The sequence below is a fragment of the Megalobrama amblycephala genome, linkage group LG18, assembly GCF_018812025.1.
Source record: "Megalobrama amblycephala isolate DHTTF-2021 linkage group LG18, ASM1881202v1, whole genome shotgun sequence".
Lineage (NCBI taxonomy): Eukaryota > Metazoa > Chordata > Actinopteri > Cypriniformes > Xenocyprididae > Megalobrama > Megalobrama amblycephala.
Window position 1 is genome coordinate 29,673,635 of NC_063061.1, and position 13,227 is coordinate 29,686,861.

Sequence of the window (13,227 nt, forward strand, 5' to 3'; positions counted from 1 at the left end):
ATGCCTCTTGGGCATGCAAGTGCAGCTCCTATCTCTTTGAATGGGGAAACATCAAATTCTCCAAAGCTGTTTGCCAAGCTTTCGATTAAATTTCATATTTAAATCACCAATGAAATCTGATAACAACTGTCTCAAAAATTTTGTTTCTAAACACTCGAATCATGACAAAAAAACTGTATTTTTCAGGCTGGATCAAGCTAATGCGCATGCACAGTCTCTATAGGAAGCACGCATCTGTTTCTATAGGAACCGGAGCTTCTAACGGCCACTGCAGTGACACACGTGATGACTTTACCAATCAGCCATTGGCTCTTTTTTTAGAAGGCGGGGCTTATTCTACCATATTGCGCTTTGCACTTTCTCCCATTCATTTGGTTGTCTAGAAGGGATACAGTAACCGCCGGAAATGAGGCAAAATTTCATGATAAAATAACAGTAAATTAATTTGCTACTTATTTTCTACTTATCAGATTGTGTTTTTTTAATGACTACACCTACTCCAACCCTAAACCTTACAATAATGCAAATACAGTAATTAAATGACTCAATATTAATGTATGCATGTCCAGCGTCCATAGCTGTATCTCTTCTAGTCTTTACCCATTCATAATAATACAAGTGCACCGTCTTTCTATATATAAAGTCTTTGGCATAAGTGGCTTTTTTCAAAAGCATTAAAAAATCGGACCGATTACAAACATGTGAACGGTAGTGTATGTATAAAATGTAAAAAAAAAAGGACCACATATTGACACTATTGACCGTTCAGAATCAAGTATTTCACAGAGACTTACATAAAAAATTGTAATTTTTTTTAACATGCTTTTATGGAATGGAATAGAATAGCATAGAATAGAATAGAATAGAATAGAATAGAATAGAATAGAATAGAATAGAGAATACATTTTGTAACAGTTTGTTCAATGTTGTACAGTAACAATTTAATTAGTATTTGAGTAGAATTTTTGCTTTTTTCCAGTATAATTTTTAACATTCTCAAAACAAGGGAAATTTACTTTTTTGGCACAATTGCCTAATATGTTAAAATGAATTCATGTTTTTTATGAACATGCTACTACGGTAATGCCATAGTGTTTAAAGGTGCCCTAGAATTAAAAATTGAATTTATCTTGGCATAGTTAAATAACAAGAGTTCAGTACATGGAAATGACATACAGTGAGTCTCAAACTCCATTGTTTCCTCCTTCTTATATAAATCTCATTTGTTTAAAAGACCTCCGAAGAACAGGTGAATCTCAACATAACACCGACTGTTACGTAACAGTCGGGGTGTACGCCCCCAATATTTGCATAAGCCAGCTCATGTTCAAGCATTAGACAAGGGCAGCCAGTATTAACGTCTGGATCTGTGCACAGCTGAATCATCAGACTAGGTAAGCAAGCAAGGACAACAGCGAAAAATGGCAGATGGAGCAATAATAACTGACATGATCCATGATATCATGATATTTTTAGTGATATTTGTAAATTGTCTTTCTAAATGTTTCGTTAGCATGTTGCTAATGTACTGTTAAATGTGGTTAAAGTTACCATCGTTTCTTACTGTATTCACGGAGACAAGAGCCGTCGTTATTTTTTAAACACTTGCAGTCTGTATAATTCATAAACACAACTTCATTCTTTATAAATCTCTCCAACAGTGTGTAATGTTAGCCGTTAGCCACGGAGCATAGGCTAGTATCAAACTCATTCAGAATCAAATGTAAACATCCAAATAAATACTATACTTACGTGATTAGACATGCTGCATGACGAACACTTTGTAAAGAACAATTTTGAGGGTTATATTAGCTGTGTGAACTTTGTTTATGCTGTTAAAGGCAAGCGCGAGCTCCGTGGGTGGGGAGCACGAGAATTAAAGGGGCTGCAGCCTAAATCAGCTCATATTTAATGATGCCCCAAAATAGGCAGTTAAAAAAATTAATAAAAAAAAATCTTTGGGATATTTTGAGCTGAAACTTCACAGACACATTCAGGGGACACCTTAGACTTATATTACATCTTTTAAAAAGACGTTCTACGGCACCTTTAAAGTATCTTGGAATACCATAGAATACAATACAATACAATAGAATAGAATAGACAAAAAGTGCCATGTTTTACCACATTGTTTTTGTTTGTTTTTTTGTGTGGTTTTTTTGGATATGGCATCATGGTAATGCCCTGTTATTCTTTGAAGAATTCAGATTACTGTGAAATATGAATAGGGTGATTATAAAGTACCATGATATTCCCATCTGATGCCATCAGTAAACCATAATTCCACCACAGTACTTTATTCTAAGAAGCATAGAGTAGGATAAGAGCATGTAATAAATTTACTACAGTATTTATAGTAATACAGTAATACAATTAAAAGTAGCAGTGAAGTGTTTTCGCTGTTGCTGTTCCACTAAGCTTCATCTTGATATGAGGGCACGGAAAACTGTCAGCTTGGATGGGGAGATTCCTGCTCTGCTCTCATCTCTGTGTCTGAGGGTTGGATTCCCTGCTGGAACGGCAATCTGCTCTCCCAGCTGGGACCTGTGTGTGTGTGTGTGTAGGTTTGAGAGAGATAGAGACGGAACAGAAGTGGAATTATGCCTGTCTGTGGAGTTCATCATGACACCGGCTGTTGCCTACTGGCTCGGTTTGGTTTACATGTTCTCCAGTTAATCAAACGGCACAAATGCTTGGACACTTTAGCTTCCTGTTTCCCTCAGTTATTGCATGTTGCTGAGTGTGTTTGCACTGCAGTTTGATCCATTTACAAGTTGTCATGACTGACACACCTTGTTTTCCTGATAAAGGGCTCCTATGGAGTTGTCAAGCTGGCGTATAATGAAGACGACAACACATACTATGTGAGTGATGCAACATGGTCTCTTTACAATCTCGCACACATATGTTTACACACTTGATCTCAGTTTTATTTAGGAGACAAGGAGAGTAAAGAGCTAACATCCTAGTGTTATCAGCAATCATTGAATTATGATTGCCTAGTTGAGGTCACCTTCAGCAGCCAAAAATGGTCCTGTAGACACTGTCACAGGCTGCCTTCCTCTCGGGAAGTTGCTCCTTAAAGGGATAGTTCACACAAAAATTAAAATTATCCCATGATTTAATCACCCTCAAGCCATCCTAGGTTTATATCTACAGTATATCTTCTTTCTGATGAACACAATCTGAAATATATTTCAAAATATCCTGTTTCTACCAAGCTTTGTGTAGGTAGTGAACACCCCCCCCCCCCCCCCAAAAAAAAAAAAAAAAAAAAATCCATCCATCATAAATATAAACCATACGGCTCCAGTGGGTTAATGAAGGCCTTCTGACGCAAAGCGATGGTTTTTGTAAGAAAAATATACATATTTAAAACTTTATCTAGTATAATAACTAGCTTCCAGCAGATGGCATATGCATCGATTCGCAGCGGAAGAGTAACCTCTGACCCGATGCATGACGCAATGATGAATGCAGAAGCTCAGAGGATAGAACAAAACAATGGATGGATGCATTTTTTGGGGCTTCAAAACAGGCCCACATTCACTATCATTATAAAGCTTGGAAGAGCCAGGATATTTTTAAATATATCTCCGATTGCATTCGTCTGAAAGAAGATAATGGATCATTTTTATTTTTTTTGGGTGAACTATCCCTTTAAGGGTTCCATTCATTCATATATATATATATATATATATATATATATATATACACACATATATATGTATATATATTATAATTTCTCCTCTTTCTCCTCTTCTATATTAATTTTTGTGATTTATATATATATTTTTCATATTCTTGCCATTCTGTACTGTTGAGATTTGATAAATAGTTTAATTTTAATTTGAAATAGAATATCCTTATCTTGATGATATTATATTCTTCTTTTTATTATTATTTGTATTATTACTACAGCATGTTAATAATAATATGTTGTAATATTTTAATATTAATTTAAATTTGCTCCTTGCTCTGATTTTATCCCATTGTTTTGGGTGTAGTTGTAGTTCTCACACAGTGCTGGTTGTAGAATGGGGCATATGTCACCCAGCACCAGTAATGACACTGGATATCTGCTCTCACTCTCTCATTCTCACTGCTCTCCACAGGCCATGAAAGTGCTGTCCAAGAAACGACTGATGAGGCAGGCTGGGTTCCCGCGTAAGTGTCTGCTTTAAAGCAGATGGAACGCACAGCGGGGTTTATGATTGAGTGTATGTGTGAGTGTATGTGTGTGAGGTTGGGGGCGCACTTTCATCAGCTAACAGAATGCCTAATACTTCAACCTTTCACATGATTTCCTCTTGTGCTGGTTTAAACAGGCAGACCTCCTCCTCGTGGGGCAAAATCTGCCCCTGAAGGCCACCCTCAGCCCAAAGGGCCGCTGGAGCGTGTTTACCAGGAGATAGCCATCCTCAAGAAGCTTGATCACCCTAATGTGGTTAAGCTTGTGGAGGTGAGTGCTTCTATTCTCAGTATGCAGCCATTCAATATGCAGTATTCTTACAGTGTGAAGTGTGTAATTTATGCCACGCTAACGTGGAATTAAAAAAAATAATGACTGTTTTCGAACAGGTTACCCAAACACTTCCACCGTCAGACAAACAGAAAATGCAATTTATTAAACTGGGATGGGGAAAGTATTTTAACCTTGAAAAAATAATTAGTAAGTAATTTTTCACTGCTAGAGGTCACTTATTCAAAACAAAGGTGTAACTTGATGACGCCTTGATTTCATGGAATCATGGGAGGTGTTGTTTTCATGTCTACGTCCGGTGGAAAAGAATCTGACGAGACTAGAGCTGTAGAGGTTTTATTATGTCGCAGACGACCGCTTCCGCTTCTTCCGGTCATGTGTATGTGGGGTAACGCAGTGCTGTTTTATCATATTAGATACTATGAGACACTTCCTGCACACTGCAGTAAGCTAGATCAATATTAGGCATGGTAAAACATGGTACTCACGGTAAATCAAGAAAACGAGATTTAAACAATAAGACTTTCTGTGTTGAGCTATATAACATGATTAGTTTTCTGTCAATGAATGTATCCAAACAGCTGCTCACCTGACTAATAAAACACATAATATATTAAAGCGTCTTTGGTATTTCCATGATTTCTACAAAATAAAACCGGAAATCAAGGGCAACACGGGTATGATGTCATTGATTGGCGACACACGGGCGCTGTCCGTGTCCTGGTTAAAATTGTTTATTTCTCTGGATTTAAACATTCTTGGAAGCATTTGGTATAATGTAAGTACACAAGTCAACAAAATATATAACATTGTTTTAGTGGTTTTTGGATATTTTAATCCAAAAATCTGATATATTGTGCCTTTAAATTTGACATGAATAAATGCAAAACAGCGAGGGATAGATAAACGGTTTGTTGAATGTTATACACTGCAAAATACATTTTGTAATCAGAATCTTTGCTCTGTTTTCCAGTAAAAATGTATAAACATTTCTTAAAACAATATAAATGTACTTTAGAAAAATTGCATAAAAATTATTCAAATTAGAAATTAATAAAAAGTCATTCAATTTTAAGTATAACTCTAACAATATGTAGTGAGGTTAATGCTTAAAGCCAAAATAATAATAAGAAGAAGATGAAGAAACTGTTTATTTTTATGATGAAAATATTTTACTGGAAAATTAATTAATTTGCAATGTACTATACAACTAAAACACTGAAAGTAAGCCTTTCCACGAATTTCCAGTGGAAAAAAAGTCTGGGTTGTCATAATTAGACGTGACATGAAACGTTAATGCGGTCCGTTATATTGAATTAACTGAAGCCTTGTTTTTATTTGCATCAAATTAGATGTGGCATAATATAAGTTCTATGCTGACTGGTTTCATTCTCTTTCTAAACAGCTTTGGGTTGTTGTTTTTTTTGTGCAGGTGCTGGACGATCCAAGTGAGGACCATCTGTACATGGGTAAGTCTGGCTAGATACTCATCTTCTTGGCAGATGCTACACACGTGCACATGCACAATGTATTCTAAAATTTTCAGTGATAAATGTAAGTGAAGTCAGAGAATGTAATGCACAACACCTTAACTCTGCTTCCTCTGTGCTTTCACAGTATTCGAGCTTGTCAAACGAGGGTGAGTAAGCACGTTATTTCTGATTGTAGCGCCGGCCCATGCTGTGCTAGTGTCACTCTGCTAGAGAAACTGTGTCTTTCCCCATGTGTTTGCAGAGCAGTGATGGAGGTTCCTACTGATAAGCCCCTGGATGAGGACCAGGCACGCTTCTACTTCCAGGACTTGTTGAGAGGAATTGAATATTGTGAGTGTGGGAATTTAGCTATTGCTTTGCACTGTCATCTGTACTCATGATTGGTACTAGTACATCCAACTAAAAGTGGTACCTTACAATTGGCTAGGCTCTGATTAGTCTCATGGAGCCTAACTTTTAGATTTAGACTATTAGTGTTGTCCACAAAGCTTATTCTGGCCAACAACAACCCACTTAGTAGTGTTATTTTAGCATTATTTATTATAGTATACTATTATAGTATTTATTTTTATATCTTCAGTTTTTTTTTTTTTCAATTTTTAAGTTTGTGATTTTTGTCGTGGTTTTGAAATTTTTGTTTTTTTATAAAAATATATATTTTTTATAATAATTTATAGCTTTATTTTTATATACTCTATTATAGTATTTATTAATATTTTGCATTAGCCATTCAGTTATATATTCAGTTTTTTATTTCTGTTTAAGTTTTAATCACTTTGACATGTTTTTCTCATTTTCATTTTATTTTAGTATTTTTACATATCTTTAATTTTTTATACTATTATAGCATTTATTAATATTTCGACTTAGCCTTTTTTAAATATGCTTTTTTTCAAGTTTGTCATTTTGTCATGTGCTTTTGTCATTTTACTATATTTTTAATATTTATATATTAAAAATAAAAATATATATATTTTTATATATCATTTTGTCATGTGCTTTTGTCATTTTACTATATTTTTAATATTTATATATTAAAAATAAAAAATATTTTTTTATATATCATTTTGTCATGTGCTTTTGTCATTTTACTATATTTTTAATATTTATATATTAAAAATAAAAATATACATATTTTTATATATTTCTGATTTTTTTTTTTTTTAATTTTAGTTTTAGAAATTGTAATTCTTAATCTTATATTTCAGTTAATTACCAATATAGGGTTACCAATAAAAATTTTTTTTTAATACTTATATTTTATTTCTGCTTTATTTAAATGATCAAAAACATTTTTTAATAGTTTTAGTTAACGATAACAGCACTGCCACTTATAAAGGAAGAAGCCATCTGACTGACATTTAAATGACAGTAAATCTGGGTACCAATAGCATTAAAGCTTTTGTTTTCAGAAAGTTCTTGACATTTCTTTCTGAAATATGCATCAAATAGCGAGATTAGATACAGTTCTTGTTGCTAGTCTTCAGAATACATTAAATAATGATCAAAAGTGATGATAACTATCCATCCTCAACAGTACATTATCAGAAAATCATCCATCGGGACATCAAGCCTTCCAACCTGCTGGTGGGAGAAGATGGCCACGTTAAGATTGCCGACTTTGGGGTCAGTAACCAGTTTGAGGGAACGGATGCCCTGCTGACCAGCACAGTGGGAACGCCAGCGTTTCTTGCCCCAGAGACCCTTTCAGAGACACGCAAGAACTTCTCTGGAAAGGTTAAATGCTCTTTTTTATAAGCTAGTTTCTCTAATAGCCTGTCCATATTGCTGTCAATTTTGATTTAATTAAGTTAACATCATGTTTCTATAGGCTCTGGATGTGTGGGCAATGGGAGTCACCTTGTATTGTTTCATCTTTGGAGTGGTATGGCTTGTTTGGACCTTCATATTTCTCATTAAATATGCAGTGTTAAAAATAATCCAAAATTAAATTCAGCAAAACTGTGCAAGAAAAATATGTAAAACGGATGTTGCCTTTGACTTTACTTCCTCTCTCCACAGTGTCCTTTTATGGATGAGCGTATTTTGAGCCTCCATCAGAAGATCAAGACCCAACCAGTGGAGCTTCCCGAGAAGTGAGTATTTCTCCTGAGCCTGAAAAACCTTCCCCTCATCCCACCGTTTTGACATTGATAGTGTTTTTCTACCACTTAACAGTGCGGACATATCGGATGACTTAAAGGACCTTCTTTTTAAAATGTTGGACAAGAATCCTGAAACCAGAATAACTGTCCCACAAATCAAGGTCAGTATGACTCTTTTATTCACCAAGGACGTCCCCTTCCAGTTCATCATAGGTGAAAAGCGTAATTTCAGAACCACAAACGACACCAGTAATGCCTAGCACTCATCTGTGATTGGTCAGAAAAACAAGCTGTTTCACCCCAGAATCACTCTATTGGTTGATGTTTTGTTTTTCCACTTATACACACAACCGTTCAAAAGTTTGGGTTGGTAAGATTATTATTATTATTATTATTTTTATGTTTTTGAAAGAAGCCTCTTATTCTTACCAAGGTATTTATGCATTTATTTAATCAAAAATACAGTAAAACAGTAATATTGTGAAATATGATTGCAGTTTAAATAACTGTTTTTATTTGAATATATTTTAAAATGTAATTTGATGGCAAAGCTGAATTTTCAGCATCATTACTCCAGTCTTCAGTGTCACGTGATCCTTGATCCCTGATTTGGTGCGCAATTATCAATATTGAATACACTTGTGCTAGTCTTAATAAGTCTTTTTTACATTAATAATGTTTTTTACTTTAATTTTTGATTAATTTAATGTATCATTGCTGAATAAAAGTATTAATTTCTTTTCTTTTAATTTTGTACAGGGTAGTGTCGTTTTTCTTATAATGTTAAATTTAGCCTCTGTACTTCAATTGAACCAAAAATAAAACTCTTCCTTATTCTTAAAAGATGATTTCAAAGCACTTCCTGTGTGAATATAGGACACTCCAGCTGCCTAGACACAGTCTTGAGTTAATTAATGATATCAAAGCAGGATTTTTGTTCCGTTGTTGTTGTAGGTGCACCCATGGGTGACGCGGCACGGCGCTGAGCCCCTCCCCCCTGAGGACGACAACTGCTGCAGCCTGATAGAAGTGACGGAGGAGGAGGTGGAAAACTCTGTCAAGCACATCCCCAGCCTGGCCACTGTGGTGAGTTCGCAAGCCCCTGGTGGCCTGTTTAGACAATTTTAATTCATTTGTATGATCCCACATAATGTATTCAATGCTAATGACCACATCAAATGAATAAACAGATTAATGACCCACAAAGATTACAACCCAATGCTTGTTTTTGGAGTTACTTATACTTGCTGCATGCTCTCTGCTACAGATCTTGGTTAGGACTATGTTGCGCAAACGTTCTTTTGGAAACCCATTTGATTGGGGCCGCAGGGAAGACAGAAGTCCCGCCGCACCAGGACACGTGCTATCGTAAGTCTTCCTCATTAGGGATGGGCTATAACTGGAACAGACTTCCTGAACGTAGACTTGGATTTCTGCAGTGGTTTCAGTGATCATTGCTGGTTTGACAGTAATTTAATTGAACCTACTAGTATAGACGTACTTTAAACAATGCTATGTCACTATACTAGGTCCTACTGTAATAGTATAATGATAAAGCGTAAATGTATTTTCAGGTTAAATAGAGTTTGTCTATGCACAGCATTTCCACAGAAAATAATTTTGACTACTTTCTCAATTCCTTAAATACAATCAAAAAATGTGTTTATAGTAATGCACCTAAAATGTAAGCCTATCCTTTAAAATACTTTTTATTCAGCAAGGATGCATTTAAATTGATCAAAAGTCACAGTAAAGACATTTATAATGTTATGAAATATTTCTATTTCCATTTCAAATAGGGGAGAGTGGGGTGATTTGTGCCAGTTCCACCCATTGTTTCTGGAAAACCATAGAAGAAATTGGTCGTGACCACATCATTTTGAAAAGCCATCCATTTTACTCATTCTCGAAATAAGAGAGACACATGGCATGAGAGGAAAGCACATTTTAGCTCAAAAAACTGTTTAGTTCCCTTCAAAGTAACCTTCAAAGGTTTTTTGATTGTAGTGTCTGAACAATTATAGACAAGTTTGAAAACATTTCACACATGTTTTAGTGCTTTAGCAGGCTACACAATGAGTCTATACAGTTAGCATGATGTTAGCCCTTAACTGCTAGATCATGCTAGCTTTTCAAACTTGTGGGTCCAGGGTGATTTGTGCCAAAGGGCCTGGGTTAAGTTGTGCCAGTGACCCCCACTTATGATTATTTTCAACATATTATTAATTTTAATTGTACATTGTACTCTTACATTTTAGCTGTTAAACTATGTCACATTCTTGATTTTAGACCAAAACCCATCATGCCACGCACTTATAAAACACACTTTCTGAAGATGAAAAGCATGAAATGGTGCAATGTTGTGCAAAAGGCATAAAAACAACTAATATTGTGTGAAAACTGAATGGAGATGATCAAATTATCATAAGATTTGTGAGTGATTTAGAGCACAGCAGAACTCGGTCAGATAAAGGTTTATTCATGAAAGATCCTGTCAAAAAAAGGGCGGCTATAAAAAAAAAAAAAAAAAGCCAGTGTTCAGCAGCAAACAGGTATTTTCATCTTCAGAAAGATCTTTCTTCCTCCCCATATTGCATGAGAACTGAGACTTGCTTAATAATGTGGAACAACCTCTAAGTAGTGTTTCCATAGACCTGGCAAATTATTTTGTCTGAGATTGATACCAGTTAATCTAAAAAGACATGGATAAACAAACAAACATTTTCTTAGAAAGCATTTTTGCCTGAAATGATTCACAGATATCATATATTGTGTATTTAAGTTTTTGTGTTTTCCCAAAAACTACAAAATATGACTTATTCCAACAGTTTAATAGGGTAACAATATCTAAATAAACCTTAAATTAGTAATTTTGTATTGAATTTGTCTTGCTTTCATATAGCATTACAGTTCAAAACATTCAAATGTTCTGATTTACTTCAGAAATGACTGGCACAATTTACCCCAACGTATTCTCCCCAAAGGCACAACTTACCCCGCACCAGGCAGGGGCAAGTTGTGCCACAAGACCACTTTTTTCCCAAAAGCTATATTTGTGAAACAATTTATTGTTCTCAGGGATTCACCACATCCTGAAATATATGTACATTCTTAAGTTGAAGGCATTACTGCCATGGCCTCACTTTAAAGTCACTTTGAGTAAAAACTGGCACAACTCACCCCATTTTCCCCTAAATGCTGTTTTTTTTTTTTTTTTTTTACTTACTATTCATAAAAGAATTCTGGGGAAAAAAGTATCAAAAATATGAAGCAGCACAACTGTTTTCAACATTGATGATAGTAATAAGAAAGGATTCTCTAACACAAAATCAACGTATTAGAAGGATTTCTGAAGGATCATGTGATTTCTGGAGTAGTGGCTGCTAAAAATTCAGCTTTGCATCACAGGAGTTTATTGCATTTTTAAATTAAAAATGGTTATTTTCTCTCAATTAATAAATTAATGGCTTTCAAATCATATGTCACAAATCATATTTCACATTTTGAAACCAAAGCTACATGTTAACATTTTTTTGGATTAAAATATACAAAAACCACTAGAACAATGTTTAATGTGTTGTTGACTTGTGTACTTACATTATCCCAAATGTTTCCAAGAATGTTTAAATCCAGAGAAATAAGCAATTTTTTACCAGGAGACGGACTGTGTCCGTGCGTCGCCTATCAATGACATCATATCCGCGTTATCCTCGTTTTATTTTGAAGAAACCATGGAAACACCAAAGACACTAATCATTGTTCTATAGCTTAACACAGTAGGTCTTATTGTTTAAATCTCATTTTCTTGATTTACTGCGAGTACCATGTTTTACCATGCCTAATATCGATCTAGCTTACTGCAGTGTGCAACAAGTGTCTTATAGTAGCTGCTGAGCGAATGCAGAATAGCATTATAACAACTTTCAACACACAAATGTATCTAATATGATAAAACAGCACTGCTTTACCCCACATACACGACCAGAAGAAATGGAAGCGGTCGCCTGCGGCATAATAAGCTCTACTGCCAAAAATCCAAAATCAAGGCGTCATCAAGCTACGCCTTTGTTTTGAATAAGCGAACTCTAGTGATGAAAAACTACATTTTGTGCCTTTAAACACTTTTATTGTACTTTCCGTTAGCTAACTGATTAGCCTGCTAAGCTAAAATGCTTCACACAAGGCTCTGTCCAAATGACACTTGATGTGGACTTGTGGCCTTCACTTGTGTGCATCCATAAAATCCACAACACCATAAGATGCGTTTAAAATCACATACTGTTTGAGTATTTGCTACATTAATTTTTTTTTTCTCAAGTACATCCTATATGTGTGTAGTATGAATGGAATCCAGCCATGTTGCCATTATCATGTGAGTTACAGCATCAGTTGCGTCACGTCACTGCCACTCACAAAAGCCTCATGGGATAATAAAGTGCCCATTGCATGCGCATGTCAGAATCTCACCAGAAGTAGTAGGTCATCCGGTTACTTTTCACCTACTGTTTTATGAATACTGTGAATTTGGATATACTACTTTTTTCACCTATTATATAGTAGGAAAGTATGCATTTTCAGTCACTGCTATATAGTCACCATTTTTTTGGCTCATGAGCGCCCCCTTTGCAGCAGTGCTCAATGCTATGCTAGGTTAATTACTACTTGTTACTTTACCCACATTTTTTGTTGGTTTTCAAAACCCTAGGAGCAAGTATAAATTATTTTCTGTGGTAATCAATAGCATGTTCGAGTAATATTTAGCATGAAGTATTCTTTTAAGCCTTTTGTTTAGTCGTGTTTTCAGGAATATTTGATAGATACACTCCGATTTAAGAATTCTCACATATCCGCATCTCTCCTACCGTCTAGAAAAGGGAGAGCAGGGAGTTTGAAATACTGCCGCAATCTCGTTACCCCCAGGTAAAGCTCCGCTAGCCTGTTAGCGCTCCACCTATGTCCTGTTCACTCTCCTCCACCTGTATTATATGTATATGTAAGAGATAATGGTCATGCCCATATTGAATGATCTGCACTTAAAATGAATGACATGGTGTTTTTAGCATGCTTTTAAGATCAAAACAATTAGCATTCAGATGGCTTAAAGAATAACAAGCTTTCCCGCTTGTTTTCCTACCTAATAAACGGC

General features: G+C 35.3%; 1 protein-coding gene across 3 annotated transcripts in view; it reads left to right on the forward strand.

The window, feature by feature from the left end:
• LOC125252264 (calcium/calmodulin-dependent protein kinase kinase 2) overlaps nucleotides 1-13,227 on the forward strand; it is a 29,194-nt gene that overhangs the window by 11,734 nt on the left and 4,233 nt on the right. The window contains exons 4-16 of one of the 3 annotated variants that reach the window (XM_048165445.1): nucleotides 2,811-2,864; nucleotides 4,116-4,167; nucleotides 4,329-4,462; nucleotides 5,916-5,952; nucleotides 6,101-6,122; nucleotides 6,218-6,306; nucleotides 7,514-7,713; nucleotides 7,808-7,861; nucleotides 7,999-8,072; nucleotides 8,155-8,242; nucleotides 9,036-9,167; nucleotides 9,349-9,449; nucleotides 12,951-13,001. In XM_048165445.1, the coding sequence (XP_048021402.1) occupies nucleotides 2,811-2,864; nucleotides 4,116-4,167; nucleotides 4,329-4,462; nucleotides 5,916-5,952; nucleotides 6,101-6,122; nucleotides 6,218-6,306; nucleotides 7,514-7,713; nucleotides 7,808-7,861; nucleotides 7,999-8,072; nucleotides 8,155-8,242; nucleotides 9,036-9,167; nucleotides 9,349-9,449; nucleotides 12,951-13,001 (1,088 nt within the window). Of the gene's footprint in view, nucleotides 1-2,810; nucleotides 2,865-4,115; nucleotides 4,168-4,328; nucleotides 4,463-5,915; nucleotides 5,953-6,100; nucleotides 6,123-6,217; nucleotides 6,307-7,513; nucleotides 7,714-7,807; nucleotides 7,862-7,998; nucleotides 8,073-8,154; nucleotides 8,243-9,035; nucleotides 9,168-9,348; nucleotides 9,450-9,880; nucleotides 10,704-12,950; nucleotides 13,002-13,227 lie in introns of those variants that run through there. The other 2 variants (XM_048165447.1, XM_048165446.1) reach the window with 2 other exon arrangements.